Genomic DNA, 19888 nt, shown 5'->3' on the forward strand with positions numbered 1-19888 from the left:
TACTCATTTCTTTGAGAGAGAAAAAAAGTGTTTAAGTATTTTTCCAAGGTAAAATATCCATGTGACGTTGTTATACCATGACCTTTCAAATTATGAATTTAATAAAAACAAATAATGTAATTCATGACATGCACCCCATAAAAGACTGGTAGCCAACCGGTAGCCTTCACGTGTGTAGCTTGTTGTTTATGTTGGCCAATCAAAGCGGCAAAGAGGCTCAATGTGTAGCAAGTGGAAGGAGAGTTCACTAATGCAGTGCAAGATAGAACAAAAATAACCAACAGGTAGGCTGTTTTATCTGAATGGGGTTGGGGAGAAAGCACAGCATATGGCCTCAATTAGCCTAGCTAGCTATAGCTGGCTAGCTAGCGTCTAGGCTCCTGCAATCAAGAAAGGTATTGATATATGGGATGATAAATTGCTTCTACAAGTTAGCTTGTCTTGGCTGTAGTCACGTTGCCTTGGTTACTTGTCTCGCTAGCTCCCATCTCACTGGCCCCTCAGCAGAGCAACAGCCTCTCTCCTTCCCACAGCAGTGCTCAGGTTAAAAACTTAAGCAATAAATAAATAACATACTTTTTGTATTACGAATATCTGGATATCTGACAAAAATTCATGATACTATTCGAATAGTGAAATTATTTGTAAACCCCATTCCTATTGTGTGTGTGCGGGCGCAAATGGGGCAGTCAGGCTTCTCAAACACACACAGTGTATCAGTGTGAAACGACCGAGGCTCACACACACACACACACACACAGTGTATCAATGTTAAGTGTCAGTGGCAGAGTGTGTGTGGGGTCTCAGTAGGTGATGGGGTTGGTATCTCAGTCAGACCTCTAGTCCACAGATTGTCCCTTTATGCTCCAATGAACAGGGAACACACATATTCCTTGCTCTCGATTAGTGTGTGTGTGGTCGTGGGTTTTCCACGTTGTGTCATTTGGACGTCACAGGGGCTGAATCATGCACTGTCACCATCTGCTACACTGCTGTGAGGATCATCACAAGCTCATCTGCGAAAATCCTCCTTCCTTTGTGAGGAGAGAATCCCCGCCAATTACCCATGTGCCCATTCCTCCACTCTCATCCCTCCTTCTCACACACACACTCACACACCACACACACACAGTAGATCCATTAATAGACCAAAGGAAGACTCACACTGCAGAACGACTCAAACACATTTCTTGCTAATGGCCTACAAATGGAACGAAACACACATTATAACAAACTCACGTGCCCACACAAGTACACAGGTGCACAATCACCCACCCACCGCTACTTACCCAAGACCGGATAAACTGAGGCATTATACACAGGACAAGAGCTGTTCCAGGGCCATTTGTTAAGAGAATAGAAAGCTGATATCTAGTCCACCCAGTAGAGAGCTGATAGCAGGCAGTGAAGAACACTACTCAGCTCTGATAAAGAAGGTAACAAAAACAAAAGACTAATGCACATTTTGAAACCGAACACCACAACTAGGTTTCCATATGCCTGGCTGTGGTTCCCAACTGGTTGGTATGGACCACAGAGATGCTCTTCATACATATATGCATGTAATTATATGGACCTGATGCTGGGCTGTGATTGTGGCTAAAGACTGGGGTGACTATGCACTCTAGCTAGAACCACAGTTCTGTTTACTTGAAAGGTTGTATTGAAACATGGTTTGGGTATAGCCTAGCACAGCATAGGGGTTGACAACCACTGATCTACAAACTAACCACATTCAGGATAATGTGCTTGCTTGCCTTAAGAGTATGTGACCTATAAAAAACTACAAGCACACGCACACACACACACACGCTAAACAGACAAGACACTTCGGAGGACATTTCAGTTGATTAAAAGCTCTGCTAAAACCAGTTTGTGTTTCAATTGATTTGGATCAGACCTGTCTTAGGGTTGTGTCAGCAGGGGCAAGCTGACGCACTGTTAACTGCCAGATATCTCTGGGGGGGGGGTGTGTGTGTGTTTAAGTGACTCACTGTTAATACAGGTCTGGAGTTTCAACAGTAAACACAGCCTGGCCTGTGTTTGAAATAGGTCATCCAATCTTACATCAGAACGAAGTTCAGGTAAGAACATAAAATGTGTTGTACTTTGACCTTGTACAGTAAGGGAACAATATACTTCAGCCACCATGTTTCCCTGGGAGCTAAGAGTGCGGCGTTTGAGTGTGGAGTTCTGCTCCGTTTTCAAGTGTTTTGGTGTGTTACCATAGAGATAACATCCATTTATAAACAGACAGGAACTATCTGACCAACTCAACTCCAGAGACATTTACTAACGCACTACAGTTCACCTGTTCATACTGACTACCACACAAACCAGACGTAGCTAATGAAATTCTGTATATTTCATGAAAATAGTTAAACATTGGTGCCGATAAATAAACACACTCAAGTGTATGTGTCTGCACACACACACACACACACACACACACACACACACACACACACAGCTAATATAGTTAGTGTGTCTCACACATACGCTGTGCAACAAACTAAAACGCCAAGGGGAGATTTAATTATTAGGACAGAGCAAGCAGGTGTTCTATCTGGAGTGAAGACAGAGACAGATGGATGAGCAAGGCGAGAGAAAAGGAGAGCGAGAAAGAAAAGGGGACTGAGGAATGTTCTCAGAGGACCCTCTCCACTGCCAAGAAGCTCCAGCCTTCATCGGAGGGTCTCTGGTTTCACTGGGGTGTTTGAGCATATGGTGTGTGTCTGTGTTGAACCAGAAATGACCCAGAGTGCATTCCTCCACCCAGTCTCCACCCTGTCAACACCCTCCATCATCACTTTTCCTCCATTCCCTCAGCAGAAAGCAGCCACTGAGCATCCTGAAGGCTGACTCAGACACTGAAGGGTATATGGAGAGAGAACCAGTGGTGGTCGGTGCCGTTTATGATGAGGGAGAATGATCATTTATTTTATGATCATAGCGCCTTATTTCCTGTTACAGCATATTGGATTCACCCAGCTCAGTGTAACATCGTTAGGTTTAGGCTACTACATGATACGCTAATCTTCCCTATACCCATCATGAGGTTGTTACAACCTAGCCTATGACAATGTTATCAGCATAGGTGCACAGGTCGAGGTCATTTTTTGTAATCAAGGTGACAGACAGTGACACATTCAATACCACCTTCCACACCCTTGCCTGCATCTAGCTGATCTAGGGTGTAATCATTAGTACATCATGGTGCTACCCTACAGAGTGCTGCCGAGGCTACTGTAGACCTTCATTGCAAAACGATGTTTAAATCAATGATAACGATTTGGTGAATACATTTTGTATTGTTTTATCTAAAAAGTTTAACGGTTTATTTTTTATGAAATTCACTGAGGATGGTCCTCCCCCTCCTGTGGAGCCTCCACTGGAGAGAACCCATTGAACTCTATGGTGACTCTGGGTGATTGTATGGGAGAGGCGACACAGCACTAACCCCACAGGGGGGTTTGTAGGATGGAGGAAGAATAATAGTAACTTAAAGTTGTAACATGTCACTTTTTGGGCGACCCGTCCAAATTCACATAGAAATGTGAGTTATAGATCTGTCATCCTCGTTGAAAGTTTTGGCATCTTTTAATTTCGGTTTTGTGCAGCAGCCTCAAACAACTAAAAATAGATTTTGGGCTATTGAAAAGGTATTTCACAGCAGTTTAGGTGGTACCGTGTGATTATCTACAGAATGACTGCTTGTTTTGTCAAACTGAAATTAGGCGAACTATTAGAATATTAGCAAACAGGATTTCTGCATGGCTCATTAAGTGTGTGTGTGTAACCACAGGAGGCTGCTGAGGGGAGGATAGCTCATAATAATGGCTGGAATGGAGTAAATGGAATGATAAACACTTGGAAACCATGTTTATGTTACCATTCCATTAATTCCGTTCCAATGATTACTATGAGCCATCCTCCACAACTAAGGTGCCACCTGTGGTGTGTGTGTTGTCATGCTTCCGTCATCATTGTGACATAAAATACCTATTGTTGTGATGGACTGCAGATGTAGAGTCAAAGAATAGTACCAATCAGTCAAGGAAAGACTCACCAGGGTAGCCCAATCTGTAGCTCCATAGGGGATTAGAAGGACACAGTGACTTCCAAGTCTTTATACTACACCTCTACTGTTGGACAGAGAGGTTTATGGTGGTTGGAGGTATCCTGGATAGAGTGTGTGTGCGCACATTACTACATACAGTGCATTCAGAAAGTACTCAGACCCCTTGACTTTTCCCCCATTGTTGGGTTACAGCCTTACTCTAAAATGTATTAAATTGCCCCCCCCCTACACACAATACCACATAACGACAAAGTATTATGGGGTATTTTGCTATTTAGATTTATTTTTTATAAATTAGCAAAAAACATAAATATCACATTTACATAAGTATTCAGACCCTTTACTCAGTACTTTGTTGAAACACCTTTTGGCAGCGATTACAGCCTCGATTCTTCTTGGGTATGATGCTACAAGCTTGGCAGACCTGTATTTTGGGAGTTTCTCCCATTCTTCTCTGAAGATCATTTCAAGCTCGGTCAGGTTGGATGGGGAGCGTTGATGCACAGCTATTTTCAGGTCTCTCCATTGATATTCGATCAGGTTTAAGTCCAGGCTCTGGCTGGGCCACTCAAGGACATTGAGACTTAAGCCACTCCTGGTTTGTCCTGTGTTGTCTTGGCTGTGTGCTTAGGGTCATTGTCCAGATGGAAGGTGAACCTTCAACCTAGGTCTGGAGGTAATGTGAGCTCTGGAGCAGGTTTTCATCAAGGATCTCTCTGTACTTTGCGCCGTTCATCTTTGCCTCGATCCTGACTAGCCTCCCAGTCCCTGCCGCTGAAAAACAGCCCCACAGCATAATTCTGCCACCACGCTTCACTGTTGGAATGGTGCCAGGTTTCCTCCAGACGTGACGCTTGGCATTCAGGCCAAATAGTTTAATCTTGGTTTCAACAGAACAGAGAATCTTTTTTCTCATGGTCTGAGTGTCTTTAGGTGCCTTTTGGCAAACTCCAAGCGGGCTGTCATGTTCCTTTTGCTGAGGAGTGGCTTCCGTCTGGCCACTCAACCATAAAGGCCTGAATGGTGGAGTGCTGCAGAGATGGTTGTCCTTCTGGAAGGTTCTCCCATCTCCACAAAGGAACTCTGTCAGAGTGACCATTGGGTTCTTGGTCAATCAAGTTGTAGAAACATCAAGGATGATCAATGGAAACAAAGATGCATCTGAGCTCAATTTGTCTCACAGCAAAGGGTCGGAATAGTTATTTATTAAAAATACATTATTTACATGTGCAAACTTATCTAAAAACCTGTTTTCGTTTTGTCATGGGTATTGTGTGAAGATTGCTGAGGATTTATTTTTATTTAATCAATTTTAGAATAAGGCTGTTGCGTAACAAAATGTGGAAAAAGTCAAGGGGTCTGAATATTTTCCGAATGCACTGTATACTACCATTTCCTCAGCGTAGTAGGTCTGAATTTCATGGGATTTGGGTGCGAGTGTGAATGTCTGTGTGTGTGTGTGTGTGTGTCTTCCAGGTGTAGGCACAGTTCCTCTTCCATTGATGTCTGGCCTTGCCTACGACCCTCTCCCACTAGGCTTAACCCAGGGCACTTCTATCAACATGCACAATGGCAGACAGAAAACAGACATCTAGTAACTGGGAGGTCGACCGATTATGATTTTTCAACGCCGATACTGATTATTGGAGGACCAAAAAAAAACGATACCGATTAAAAATCGGCCAATCTTTTTATTTATAATAATGACAATTACAACAATACTGAATGAACACTTATTTTAACTTAATATAATACATAAATACTGTCAATTTAGCCTCAAATAAATAATGAAACATGTTCAATTTGGTTTAAATAATGCAAAAACAAAGTGTTGGAGAAGAAAGTAAAAGTGCAATATGTGCCATGCAGAAAAGCTAACATTTAAGTTCCTTGCTCAGAACATGGGAACATATGAAAGCTGGTGGTTCCTTTTAACATGAGTCTTCAATATTCCCAGGTAACAAGTTTTAGGTTGTAGTTATTTTAGGAATTATAGGACTATTTCTCTCTATACGATTTGTATTTCATATACCTTTGACTATTGGATGTTCTTATAGGCACTTTAGTATTGCCAGTGTAACAGTATAGCTTCCGTCCCTCTCCTCGCTCCTACCTGGGCTCGAACCAGGAACACATCGACAACAGCCACCCTCGAAGCAGCGTTACCCATGCAGAGCAAGGGGAACAACTACTCCAAGTCTCAAAGCGAGTGACATTTGAAACACTATTAGCTCGCACCCCGTTAACTAACTAGCCATTTCGCATGGGTTACACCAGCCTAATCTTGGGAGTTGATAGGCTTGAAGTCATAAACAGCGCAATGCTTGAAGAATTGCGAAGAGCTGCTGGCAAACGCACGAAGGTGCTGTTTGAATGAATGCTTATGAGCCTGCTGCTGCCTACCATCGCTCAGTCAGACTGCTCTATCAAATCATAGACTTAATTATAACACACAGAAATCCGAGCCTTATGTCATTAATGTGGTCGAATCCGGAAACTATCATTTCGAAAACGAAATGTTTATTCTTTCAGTGAAATACGGAACCGTTCCGTATTTTATCTAACGGGTGGCATCCCTAAGTCTAAATATTGCTGTTACATTGCACAACCTTCAATGTTATGTCATAATTATGTACAATTCTGGCAAATTAATTACGGTCTTTGTTAGGAAGAAATGGTCTTCACACAGTTCGCGACGAGCCAGGCGGCCCAAACTGCTGCACATACCCTGACTGCTTGCACAGAGCGCAAGAGAAGTGACACAATTTCCCTAGTTATAAGAAATTCATGTTAGCAGGCAATATTAACTAAATATGCAGGTTTAAAAATATATACTTGTGTATTGATTTTAAAGAAAGGCATTGATGTTTATGGTTAGGTACATTGGTGCAACGACGTTGCTTTTTTCGCAAATGCGCTTGTTAAATCATCACCCGTTTGTCAAAGTAGGCTGTGATTCGATGAGAAATTAACAGGCACCGCATCGATTATATGCAACGCAGGACACATTAGATAACTACACATGGTTGATGATATTACTAGTTTAACTAGTGATTATGTTAATATTGATCGTTTTTTATAAGATAAGTTTAATGCTAGCTAACAACTTACCTTGGCTTTTTGCTGCCCTCGCGTAACAGGTAGTCAGCCTGCCACGCAGGCTCCTCGTGGAGTGCAATGTAAGGCAGGTGGTTAGAGCGTTGGACTAGTAACCGGAAGGTTTCAAAAACGAATCCCCGTGGTGACAAGGTAAAAATCTGTTTTTCTGCCCCTGAACAAGGCAGTTAACCCACCGTTCCTAGGCCGTCATTGAAAATAAGAATGTGTTCTTAACTGACTAGGCTAGTTAAATAAAGGTGTTAAAAGAAGAAAAAAAAGGCAAATCGATGTCCAAAAATACCGATTGTTATAAGAACTTGAAATCGGCCCTAATTAATTAGCCATTCCGATGAATCGGTCGACCTCTACTAGTAACCAACACATACGGTTGGTGAGTGTGTTGGTGTAGGGCTCTATGGTACTAGAGGGGAACTCTTACACTTTGGCTGTGCATTCCTTTCCTCCATGACCGTTTTCACTGCACAGCGTTTGGGTGGGTGTGTGTGTGTGTGTGTGTGTGTGTGTGCGCGCGCGCGCGTCAGAGGAGCGTCATGTTTGGGACTCTAGAGAACCAGCACCAGGCAGACCTAGTTCTAGAGCAGATTTAACCCCACAGCTACTGCAGCACAAATGGCTACTGTGTGGAGCATTCAAGATCTGAATTATTTTTCATACACTAGGAGCAGTGGGGTTGCTTATTATCATGCTAATGCTAACCCAATGGACTTCATGGCACTTCCTCACACAGAAATACAATGTAGCGATTCTCAACTGCTAGATCGCGACGCAAATTTGCATCACAGGAGGTTTCTTCAGAGCGTTTTCAATATAAAACACTATTAGCAATGCTATTTTGGAAGTCTCAAACCAGTGAGTTTATTACTGTTAGGTTCTAATTTTCAGTCTAAAAACTCACTATGAAAGCTCAAACCAAGTTTATTCTTCCCAGAGGGTCAATACAGCTGCATTAGACAAAGACATTTCACACAAGCACTGATATTTAACCCTCTCCCCTATGTTGAGTCTCCCCCTACACATCTGAACAAACATCTTTCTTGCTAGGCAGGAAACTAAGTGATACGGGCCATAAACTTTTTTCTCCCTTAACGTGACCTGGACCCCTTTGACTAATCCATGGCTCTCTCCCCTTATCAATGCCTGCCACGTGATCATTTCCCCTACACTCAGTACATTCCAAGGTTAACCATCAACTTCTGGTGTAGCCCCTCAGCTATGACACCCCTCAGGTCTCTATTACAACTAATGATTAATAACATTTAAAGTTCAGAAATCCAAACCTATCATTAACATTCTTCATCAAGAATATGGGTACGATTTAATTAATGACAATGAAAGGAGGTTGGAATGTTGTTCCCTTGTCATATAATTGCTACATTTACTATCTTTAAAACACTTTTAAAAAATCCAGTTTGTATTGTGTCGATTCTTTTCGCGATGACAATATTGGGTCGGGACTGAGACAACCTGGTTCAATTTGGGTCCCGAGGAAAAACCAGCTGAGAACCACTGGCCTAAAAGGTCATGAAAATCTATACTAAACTGGGAGGGACGACGAACTTATCCATTGCAAAATGTTTTGCTACGGTGGTCACTAATGAATCCCTACACGACCACCCACACACTCTGAAGGATGGCATGAGTGACACCACGGCACCTTGAACCTGTCAGGTCATATACAGTTACACCCTACACCACCGCTTAGGTCCCAGAGCGACCATGCTGTCATAGCTAGGCCTTAACAGGCATGAATAACCAATATGTTTCACTGTGGGGGCAAGTATGTCAGAAAAAAGGCTTGACTAATGGATAGGCTCACTCTGCGGGTGCCTGTGTGTGATGTGCGTGTTCGTTCCTGTGTAGTACAAGGCATCACTGATGTACTGCCATGGTGAGGCATGTGTGTTCAAAGTAAGCCTAGTGAGAGGCCAACGCTATTAATAGTATGTTAGATATGGTAATCTTGGTTGGACTGCATTTCAAGACCTGAAAAACATACAGTAGATTTTAACAGCACTTTCACTCACTGATCTGTGTGACTAGAACTTGTACTGGGTTGGAGGTCTTCTCTGCAGCCTGGTACCATCTTCCTCCTCCTCCGACCCAGGCCCGGACCCTACAGGAGTACATCCCCTTGTCAGACCCCCTTACCCCATACACCACCAGCCTAAACTCCCCTGGCCCCAAACGCTCCAGCCCCACCGAGGGGGACCCGTTTGAGACCACCCCGTCACGGCCCAAGCTGACCGCTGTGCGTCCGTCCACAAGCCAGGTCACCTCCAGGGCCAGGGAGGCCAAGTTTCCGGCGGAGACCAGGCAGGTGAGGGTCAGGGTGTCGTCCATGTTGAGCGTGGTGTTGGACTTGGCCACGACAGACAGGGAACGAGCTGGAAGGCAGAGGGAGAAGATAAAAATGGCTGCCGTTAGAACCAATAAACAAGGAAACAACCCCTAGGTCCTAACTGTTAGACACCTGGAGAACTGGACCGGTTGGATAAGTAGAAGCAATATGGTGGAAATATAGAACATTCTAGCACAGTTGGATATGGAGATACAAGTACTCTACACATCAAGAGAAGACGGAGTAGAAAGGATTCAAAATGTAAAACTTGATTAAAACCATCCAGATCAAAAGAACCAACAGTGAGAATCTGAAAGACCCATATATAGAAGATCAAGGATTACTATTTATTAAAAAACCAATTTCAAAAGCTCTAGAACCTACAAAATGTCAAGTATAAATGGGTAACAATTAAAAGTGAATATACGCCAAAAACGATTTAGGCTAAATGTTAAGAGTTTCAAAGCTATGGAAAGAAAAGTCAAGGAAAATCACATTAAAACATAAGACGACTCATGACTCCAGAGACTGAAGTGAAGCTAAACCCTTTTGAAGGGGTTTATATTTCTCAAATTAAATCCTGGATACTGCTACTATAGGAGACTGGGATATCTGGTAGGTGAGATGACTTCACTTATAGCTCACTATGTATGTTTAGACAAGAGAGCCCGGACAATGTTCCGTTAGACTTCTCCAATCCTCTTTACTTTAGCATCCCAGTAGACAGTCAATAGTGGCTGCTTGGCTACACTAGTCTGTACTTAGATACAGCATGTAAAGGAAGGCCCGTTCCCTCCATGTTGTCTTCCTGCTGAGCTAGTCCCTCTGTCTCTCACCCCATTTTAAATCGCTCACCATGCAGGAGAGGGTTCGGGGGATATGGTGTCCCAGGCAACCACCGTGTGTGTGTGTGTCAGGGGTTCCTCACACACCCCAGGGATAAAGGCCTGACAGGGGGAGGGGCTGAGATAGATCTCTAGGTCAAGAGACTCTCCAACACAAAGAAATGCTGCTAGGCTAAAGTAAAGTAGGGGCCATAGAAACAACTCTACCATCCCCTAGATCCCTCTCTCTCAGCTGGTCCTAACCCTTCGATATTTGTAAGGTGGAAGCCATATTGTGGAAGCTCCATCGCACTGCTTATACCAATCCAGACCGTACAGATCTGCAAATATGGAGGTTAGGGTCAAAGGGGAGTGATTTAGGATTGGCTGAATGTTTCACACGCTAAAGTACATACAAGACACACCCCATCCCCTTTACCTGTAGGTGTGACTGCCACAGCTCCCATCTCCACAGTCTTCTCCACGATGTTCTTCCACTGACCCCCTTCCTCGTGAATCCATTCCTTCCCCGTGCACACGTACATCCCTGCATCAGCCTGCGTCACCCCGGCAACAACCAATCCAAACGCCCCATCTCTGCGATTAGCCAATCGGAGCCCTCCGTCAGCATAGCGCTGGGCGGAGCCACTTCCTGTGACCACATCCCCATCTGGGCCAACGGTCAGGATGTCCACCAATGGGATACCTGGTCTCCGTAGCGACCAGGTGACGGACAGGTAGGTGGGATCAGTGAAGTGGCGGGTGACGTTGCAGGAGAGGGTGATGTCACCACCCTCGGGGATCACGGGCTCTGGGGCCTCCGGGTCCACCTTCAGGGTGTTAGCAATGACTGTAGGGAAAGGACAGACAGTTACACACGGCTAGCGTCGTTCATTTGCTGCTTCACTAGAGCGATGTGGTTCTTTACTGCATGTTAAATGTCATAATGACAGAACGCTAACAGATGTTGCCGTAAGCCAACATCTCAAAATGTCATCCTGTTCGTTCTTCTTCATCGCCAAGAGTCAATTCTGCTTTTATAACCCATGAGAACTCTTAATACCGATGTCAAGCTTACATATGCGCATCTAATCTGCCCCTTTCCTACCCCCCCCAAACACACACACAAAAAAACATAAGGTTTAGGCTGTCAGTGAGGGGTGTAATGGGGGGGGGGGGGGGTTTAGGGTTTAGATTTGATAATCAGAGACAGAAGCCCTGTTTACTCTGACCGTCACAGCTGAAAAAGCAGAAGAGAAATAAGAGGGGGGAGAGCGAGAAAGAGAGCGAGAGACAGGCAATGTATGTCTGTCACTCTCTCAGTGTCTGTTCATCTCTCTCCCTCACTCCCTCTCACCCTCAGCCTCTAAACAAGAACGATACACTGTGCTTTGAAGTGTTCATATTCTGATGAACCTTCTTACTCTAAGCTCAGTAAGCTGCCATTCTACCAAGTCTTTGAATTTAGACTTAGTGTCCTGGAGCTGCCAAATCACTGTCACACTCATCAGTTAAAAAATCTCCCTTTCCCCCGACTAGCTAAACATATTCCTGTCTATGTGTTCGGGTATGGAGAAAGTGAACATCGCACAACAGAAAGCCATTATTAATCTTGAACGTGCTGAAAGCCATTCAGTGGATCATGAATAGTTGTCATAGCAGAAGCAGCATTCAGTCTGTTCAGGGCGGGAGCAGATTAGCATGTCAGGTGTGTGTGTGTGTGTGTGTGTGTACGTACAGTGCATTCGGAAGTATTCAGAACACTTTAGTTTTCCACATTTTGTTACGTTAGAGTCTTATTCTAAAATGTATTAAATTGTTTGTTTCCCCTCAATCTACACACAACACCACATAATGACATAGCCTCAAGTCTTCTAGGGTATGACGCTACAAGCTTGGCACACCTGTATTTGGGGAGTTTGTCCCATTCTCCCATGCAGATCCTCTCAAGCTCTGTCAGGTTGGATGGGGAGCATTGCTGCACAGCCATTTCACGTCTCTCCAGAGATGTTCGATCGGGTTCAATCCGGGCTCTTGCTGAGCCACTCAGGGACATTGAGACTTGTCCCAAAACCACTCCTGTGTCGTCTTGGCTGTGTGCTTAGGGTCATTGTCCTGATGGAAGGTGAACCTTCGCCCCCAGTCTGATGTCCTGAGCGCTCTGGAGCTAGTTGTCAAGGATCTCTGTACTATGCTCCGTTCATCTCTCCCTCAATCCTGACAAACAGCCCCACAGCATGCTGCTGCCACCACGGTTCACCGTAGGGATGGTGCCAAGTGTCCTCCAGATGTGATGCTTGGCATTCAGGCCAAAGAGTTCAATCTTGGTTTCATCAGACCAGAGAAACTTGTTTCTCATGATCGGAGTGTCTTTAGGTGCCTTTTGGCAAACTGCATGCAGGCGGTCATGTGCCTTTTACTGAGGAGTGGCTTCCGTCTGGCCACTACCATAAAGGCCTGATTGTTGGAGTGCTACAGAGAAGGTTCTCCCATCTCCACAGAGGAAATCTGGAGTTCTGTCAGAGTGACCATCAGGTTCTTGGTCACCTCCCTGACCAAGGCCCTTCTCCCCGATTGGCCGGGCGGCCAGCTCTAGGAAGAGTCTTGGTGGTTCCAAAAATGTTTTAACTTATTTTTTTTTATTTTTTTTTTTAAATATATAAATTCTTCCATGTGTCCTTGGGGACCTTCAGTGCTGCAGAAATGTATTGGTACCCTTCCCCAGATCTGTGCCGACACAATCCGGTCTCGGAGCTCTACAGACAAGTCCATCGAACTTATGGCTTGGTTTTTGCCTTGACATGCACGTCAACTGTAGGACCTTATACAGACATGTCCAATCAATTTAATTTACCACAGGTGGAATCCAATCAAGTTGTAGAAACATCAATGATGATCAATGGCAACAGGATGCACCTGAGCTCAATTTCAAGTCTCATAACAAAGGGTCTAGAGAGATAGATAGTTATCTACACACACACACAGTTGAAGTCGGAAGTTTACAAACACTTAGGTTGGAGTCATTAAAATTCGTATTTCAACCACTCCACAAACAAACTATAGTTTTGGCTAGTCGGTTAGGACATCTACTTTGTGCATGATAAGTAATTTTTCCAACAATTGTTTACAGACAGATTATTTTACTGTATCACAATTCCAGTGGGTCAGAAGTTTACATACTAAGTTGACTGTGCCTTTAAACAGCTTGGACAATTCCAGAAAATTATGTCATGGCTTTAGAAGCTTCTGATAGGCTAATTGACATAATTTGAATCAATTGGAGTTGTACCTGTGGATGTATTTCAAGGACTACCTTCAAACTCAGTGCCTCTTTGCTTGACATCATGGGAAAATCAAAAGAAATCAGCCAAGACCTCAGAAAAGAATTGTAGATCTCCACAAGTCTGGTTCATCCTTGGGAGCAATTTCCAAACGCCTGAAGGTACCACGTTCATCTGTACAAACAATAGTACGCAAGTATAAACACCATGGGACCATGCAGCCGTCATACCGCTCAGGAAGGAGATGTGTTCTGTCTCCTAGAGATGAATGCACTTTGGTGCGAAATGTGCAAATCAATCCCAGAACAGCAGCAAAGGACCTTGTGAAGATGCTGGAGGAAACAGGTACCAAAGTATCTATATCCACAGTAAAACGAGTCCTATATTGACATAACCTGAAAGGCCGCTCAGCAAGGAAGAAGCCACTGCTCCAAAACCGCCATAAAAAAAGCCTGAATAAGGTTTGCAACTGCACATGGGACAAAGATCATACTTTTTGGAGAAATGTCTCTGGTCTGATGAAACAAAAATAGAACTGTTTGGTCATAATGACCATCGTTATGTTTGGGGGAAAAAGGGGGATGCTTGCAAGCCGAAGAACACCATCCCAACCGTGAAGCACGGGGGTGGCAGCATCATGTTGTGGGGGTGCTTTGCTGCAGGAGGGACTGGTGCACTTCACAAAATAGAGGGCATCATGGAGGCAGGATAATTATGTGGATATATTGAAGCAACATCTCAAGACATCAGTCAGGAAGTTAAAGCTTGGTTGCAAATGGGTCTTCCAAATGGACAATGACCCCAAGCATACTTCCAAAGTTGTGGCAAAATGGCTTAAGGACAACTATGTCAAGGTATTGGAGTGGCCATCACAAAGCCCTGACCTCAACCCTATAGAAAATTTGTGGGCAGAACTGAAAAAGCGTGTGTGAGCAAGGAGGCCTACAAACCTGACTCAGTTACACCAGCTTTGTCAGGAGGAATGGGCCAAAATTCACCCAACTTATTGTGGGAAGCTTGTGGAAGGCTACCCGAAACATCTGACCCAAGTTAAACAATTTAAAGGCAATGTTACCAAATACACTCAATTAGTATGTAAACTTCTGACCCACTGGGAATGTGATGAAAGAAATAAAAGCTGAAATAAATCATTCTACTATTATTCTGACATTTCACATTCTTCAAATAAAGTGGTGATCCTAACTAACCTAAGACAGGGAATCTTTACTTGTATTAAAATGTCAGGAATTGTGAAAAAACTGAGTTTAAATGTATTTTGCTAAGGTTGTATGTAAACTTCCGACATCAACGGTACACACACACGTAAAAAATTTGAAAAACCTGTTTTTGCTTTGTCATTATGGGGTAGTGTGTAGATTGAGGAAAATATATTTAAGCAATTTTAGAATAAGGCTGTAACGTAACAATATGTGGAAGAAGTCAAGGGGTCTGAAAACTTTGAATGCACCGTATACATGTCAAGGCTACTTTAGTCAGAAGGAAAAAAATGTATTAGACAAGTGAGCCAAACAAACACAAAACTGAAAGTGTTGGTGAATAATGTTGTTTGCGTCAACACACCCATAGGAGAGGTCAGTAGACTGGCCTCACCTACACAGGTGACTCTTCATACCAGAGTAAACTCATTTACTACACGGTGTTACATCAATGGATCTCACTGTACCGTGTATACAAACCCTCTACTAGTTCAACTACACCACCATGAAACGTTGTTTTACAGCACGGCTAAAAGCAGCACTAAAAAAATAAACACCTAGTTCAAGAGCACTTAGATTTCACAACATAATCTCACCCCTCTACCTGTTCTAGCTCTCATCAGCTCAATTCCCCAATAAGCCTCTCGTTTTCTCTCCCTCAGCTCATTCAAACAGACTGTTCAGAACAGGGCAACAGTCAGCTCAACAGAAATAACAACCCCCATTTGACATGAGATAAATACACCCATCTGGCATCTGCTCTCCAAGTGTGTGTGTGTGTTGGAAGACTGAACATGAGTGAAATCACCACTTGAACACCTCTCACTAGTGTTTCCCCAAAGTAGCAGATCTAGGAACCGGTTTTCCCTCCCAAAAGCAGATTAGCATAATTGGGGTTAAAAGTTACATAGCTGATCCTGAACCAGTCCATCTAAGGAAAGTGCAGCTGTCTCCATGTAAGTGTACTGTAGTGTATACAGTATATAAGCACACAAGTGTGTGCGTGTGGTCTGACAAACATACCAGCTTAAGAGAGCGAGTCATGTGTAAGCAAGAGATATGAGTCATGTTCAATAGACCACACGAACCACAAGAGAACATGTACACGCATGCGCTGTATGGGTCTTCCAACCCAGCCCACCTCAGTATGTAAACGAGAAATCATAATGGAGGTCTGACTAATCTAGTTTGAAGTTAAAACAGTTCTCCAAAACGGATATATGGTGAGTCCACACTCTCTGATGGTTAAGACACTCGGTCTAAGTCTCTCTCATACTCGTGTCTGACCCACCTTTGAGCGTCACCCCTGCTTTGTAGTTCCCGCTGAAGAAAGAGTCCGTACTGGGTGTACTGCAGAGGTACGTGGCGCTGTCTGAAGACCTCACTTCCTGTATCCTCAGCTCCACCACGCTGTCCCCCAGCCTCACCACGCTCAGGTCACCACTGGCCACCCGGTCGCTTAGCGACACGTCCGAGTACTTTGGTTCGAAGGTGGAGATTACTTGGATAGGCCCCGCACCCCCCTGCTGCATGGTCCAATCAAAATCCTGCTCCCTGGGCCCCTCGTAGCCAGTGACATCACAGCGCAGTGAGACAGGTTGGCCCTCCACACGGAGCAGAGGGCCAGGGGACACAGACACCACCCTGGCATGGGATACACCTAGAGAGAACACACACACACACACGTCATTGACAGATACATAAAATCTGCAGAATCCGCCACACAATGGCAGTGTTCCTACCACATCAGACTTCCTTAGCTAACCTCTTGAAAGCCTCTCTGCTTAACAATATACATACAGTTGAGAGATACATGGACATATTTAGCACAGGGCAGGCTAAATATACACTTAGATACTACCTTTGGTTTGATTCCTCTGTGATTCCAAACCCACAGTGTGTGTGTTCTATAAAAACACCCACATATTGACACCTGAACCCTAGCGTCGCTGCACTCAACGGGTGAATCAATAATCTGAAGTGGTTCCTCTCCTTGATTCACACTGACATAATAGTAACAGGTGAAAGCAAACCCTACGGTAACCTTTTTAGACTGGAGTAGAAGGAAAGGAGTTGAGGAAAGGAAGCCACTACAGACTATTTAGATGCACCCATACAGAGAGTCTTGCTAGAGAAAGGAACAGCCTAGACCACTTACTCTAGCTAGAGAGAGAACACCTATATAAAGTACAGGCTTGTTTGGATGGGCATAGGGGAAAGAGCAGCAAACATGCACACACACCAGGCTTGTCTGAACAGGCCGAGGGGAAGAGCGTGCACATGCCATGGCCAGCATGGCGCAACACATGCTCCCCCACCCACCACAAACCAAAGAACAGTGTCAGGGAAAATTATATAGAGGTCAGCTCATTTGGCAAGAACAAAGTGACGATGCACCAGCAGTTTCCAAAAGAACGACCCCCCCAGCACAGAAATACTCCCTGTTAAATCCCAACTGGAACAACCAAAGATCAAAGCCTTCTGGGAACATTTCAATAACGCTCTACTTCTAATGGTAACGTTGGCAGCATTCCAACATGATTCTACACCACTGCCTTAGTTGGACGTTTGTTTGGCTCCTTAGTGATAAACATTTCACTCCAAAACGCCTTGTTGACATACAATATTCTTAACCCTTTTTCCTGTCAAGGCATTTTGGGACACTCAAGGAAGTGGAGAAATAGACGTTTGAAGGAAGGTGGTCCATAAAACATTGCTGGAACAGTCTGGTTCTGGGGATGTCTACGCTTTGATTTACCCCACTTCAGAGAAGGGATATTATACTGGTCCAGACACCACTTAGGAGTGTGACTAATATTACCACGCAACTCTTAAGCCACATTATCCAAACAAACAGTCGGAGTCGTAGGGCCACAGAGTAAACAGGCAATATGAGACAGCCCAGTTTAGGAGAGGAAAGTGGAGAGACATAACTGGTCAGGTCGTCTATGAGTAGTCTGGTAGATCATGGATTTACCGCATCGGAACGGCCAACTGAATCATACAGCATCGGAACAATCAGTCTTCCTGCTGTGTTCATTCTACAAACCCGAATAATGCAGGCTATCAGAAGCTCGCTCACACACACACACAAATGGAAGAAGTGGCCACCTGTGCTAATTAGCAGTCTAGCGTCCCCGAACACCTGTTTGTAATCTGAGGAAGTGTCGTTCGTCAACTGGAGGCACACAGCTTGTTGATCTGTGCAAAACAGCTACATGAAGTGCATCTTTTTTTAATTTGGAAGATACTTTCTTGCCAATATGAAAGACAAGGAGCATATGTTGCAAAAATTGTTAAAACACAGCGTTGGAATTGTAGTTCACATGGAGGCAACAATGGGCAAATGTAACTGCTGAAAACCATACATACAGAGAAGGGTTTTGGAGAGCTAGGGAAGTAGTACGTCATCAACCATTTTTGGGGAAGTATGTATTTATTGTTTAGGCCAGGGTTGTCAAAACTCATTTTGCCCCGGGGCCGCATTCGGTCTTCAACATGGTCCGGTGGGCCGCACTGAAAAGGGGTTATATTTCCTCGCGGTCAAAATTTGCTAAAAATATTCCTGTATCCATTGTTTTTTGGAATTTGATGCTCTGAGTGTCTAGCTTTCATTTGTAATTTTCTGCGAGCTGGACAGCCAATAAATTAATGTAGGTCCATTATAATTTCTACAGTTTCGATGTGGTTTTAGTAATAAAAAAAGTATTTTAAGTTTGTATATTAATAAATGTACTCAAACCACCCGTGTGCAGTATATTTGACACCCCTGGTTCAGGCTCTAGATCTAAAAATCATCAGCATGCATCATATCGACTGGCGCCTAGCCAAACTGTTAGGAAAATCAAATGCGTGTGCTCCTATACTCCCTTAAAAAGACCTTCGCTTGAAAAACTGTCATTAATTGACGTTTTTGCCATGGAGATCTTAGTCGCGAAATTTTATACTAAAGAAAAATATGAATGCAAACATTTAAAATGATTTACTGAGTTACAGTTCATAAGGAAAATCAGTCAATTTAAATAAATGAATTAGACCCTAATCTATGGATTTCACATGACTGGGAATACAGATATGCATCGGTTGTCAGGGATCAGAAAACCAGTCAGTATCTGGTGTGACCACCATTTACCACGCAGTGCGACATCTCCTTCACATTGAGTTGATCAGGCTGTTGATTGTGGCCTGTGGAATGTTGTCCCACTCCTCAAATGGCTGTGCAAAGTTGCTGGATATTGGCGGGAACTGGAGCAAGCTATCGTGCACGTCGATCCAGAACATCCCAAACATGCTCAATGGGTGACATGTCTGGTGAGTATGCAGGACATGGAAGAATTTGGACATTTTCAGCTTCCAGGAATTGTGTACAGATCCTTGTGGCATGAGTCTGTGCATTATAATGCTGAAACATGAGGCGATGGCAGCAGATGAATGGCACAACAATGGGCCTCAGGATCTCATCACAGTATCTCTGTGCATTCAAATTGCCATCGATAAAATGCAATTGTGTTCGTTGTTCGTAGCTTATGCCTGCCCATACCATAACCCCACCACCACGAGGCATTCTTCACAACATTGACATCAGCAAACCACTCACCCACACGATGCCATACGCGTGGTCTGCGGTGAGGCCGGATGGAGGACAATGGAGGTGCTTAATGGCGATGCATGGACAATCTGCATTGGCTGTGCAGTATTTACAGTGATATGGCCTACAGAAGTCAGGGCATTCATACTTCTTGCGGTTTGCCGAACAGCGCAGAGTGGCGCACGGCAAGCCGGTACGAGCTCAATTTGGCCTCTGTGTGCCTACGTAATTGCGTCACAGCAGAAATTGGCTCTTATGGTAGAGACATTAACAGTTCTGGTGGACATTCCTGCAGTCAGCATGCCAATTGCACTCTCCCTCAAAACATATGTGGCCCTGTGTTGTGTGACAAAACGGCACATTTTAAAGTGCCATTTTATTGTTACCAGCACAAGGTGCACCTGTGTAATGATCATGCCGTTTTATCAGCGTCTTAATA

At 44.0% G+C, this 19888-nt stretch overlaps 1 protein-coding gene across 1 annotated transcript in view; it reads right to left on the bottom strand.

The window, feature by feature from the left end:
• LOC106575514 (prostaglandin F2 receptor negative regulator) overlaps positions 1-19888 on the bottom strand; it is a 45436-nt gene that overhangs the window by 23876 nt on the left and 1672 nt on the right. Inside the window, exons 2-4 of the mRNA XM_045699051.1 lie at positions 16153-16521; positions 10803-11213; positions 9226-9585 (exon numbers count right to left, since the gene is read on the bottom strand). Coding sequence (XP_045555007.1) covers positions 9226-9585; positions 10803-11213; positions 16153-16521 — 1140 coding nt within the window. The remainder of the gene's footprint in view (positions 1-9225; positions 9586-10802; positions 11214-16152; positions 16522-19888) is intronic.

This window comes from Salmo salar, chromosome ssa17, assembly GCF_905237065.1.
Source record: "Salmo salar chromosome ssa17, Ssal_v3.1, whole genome shotgun sequence".
NCBI classification, from domain to species: Eukaryota; Metazoa; Chordata; class Actinopteri; order Salmoniformes; family Salmonidae; genus Salmo; species Salmo salar.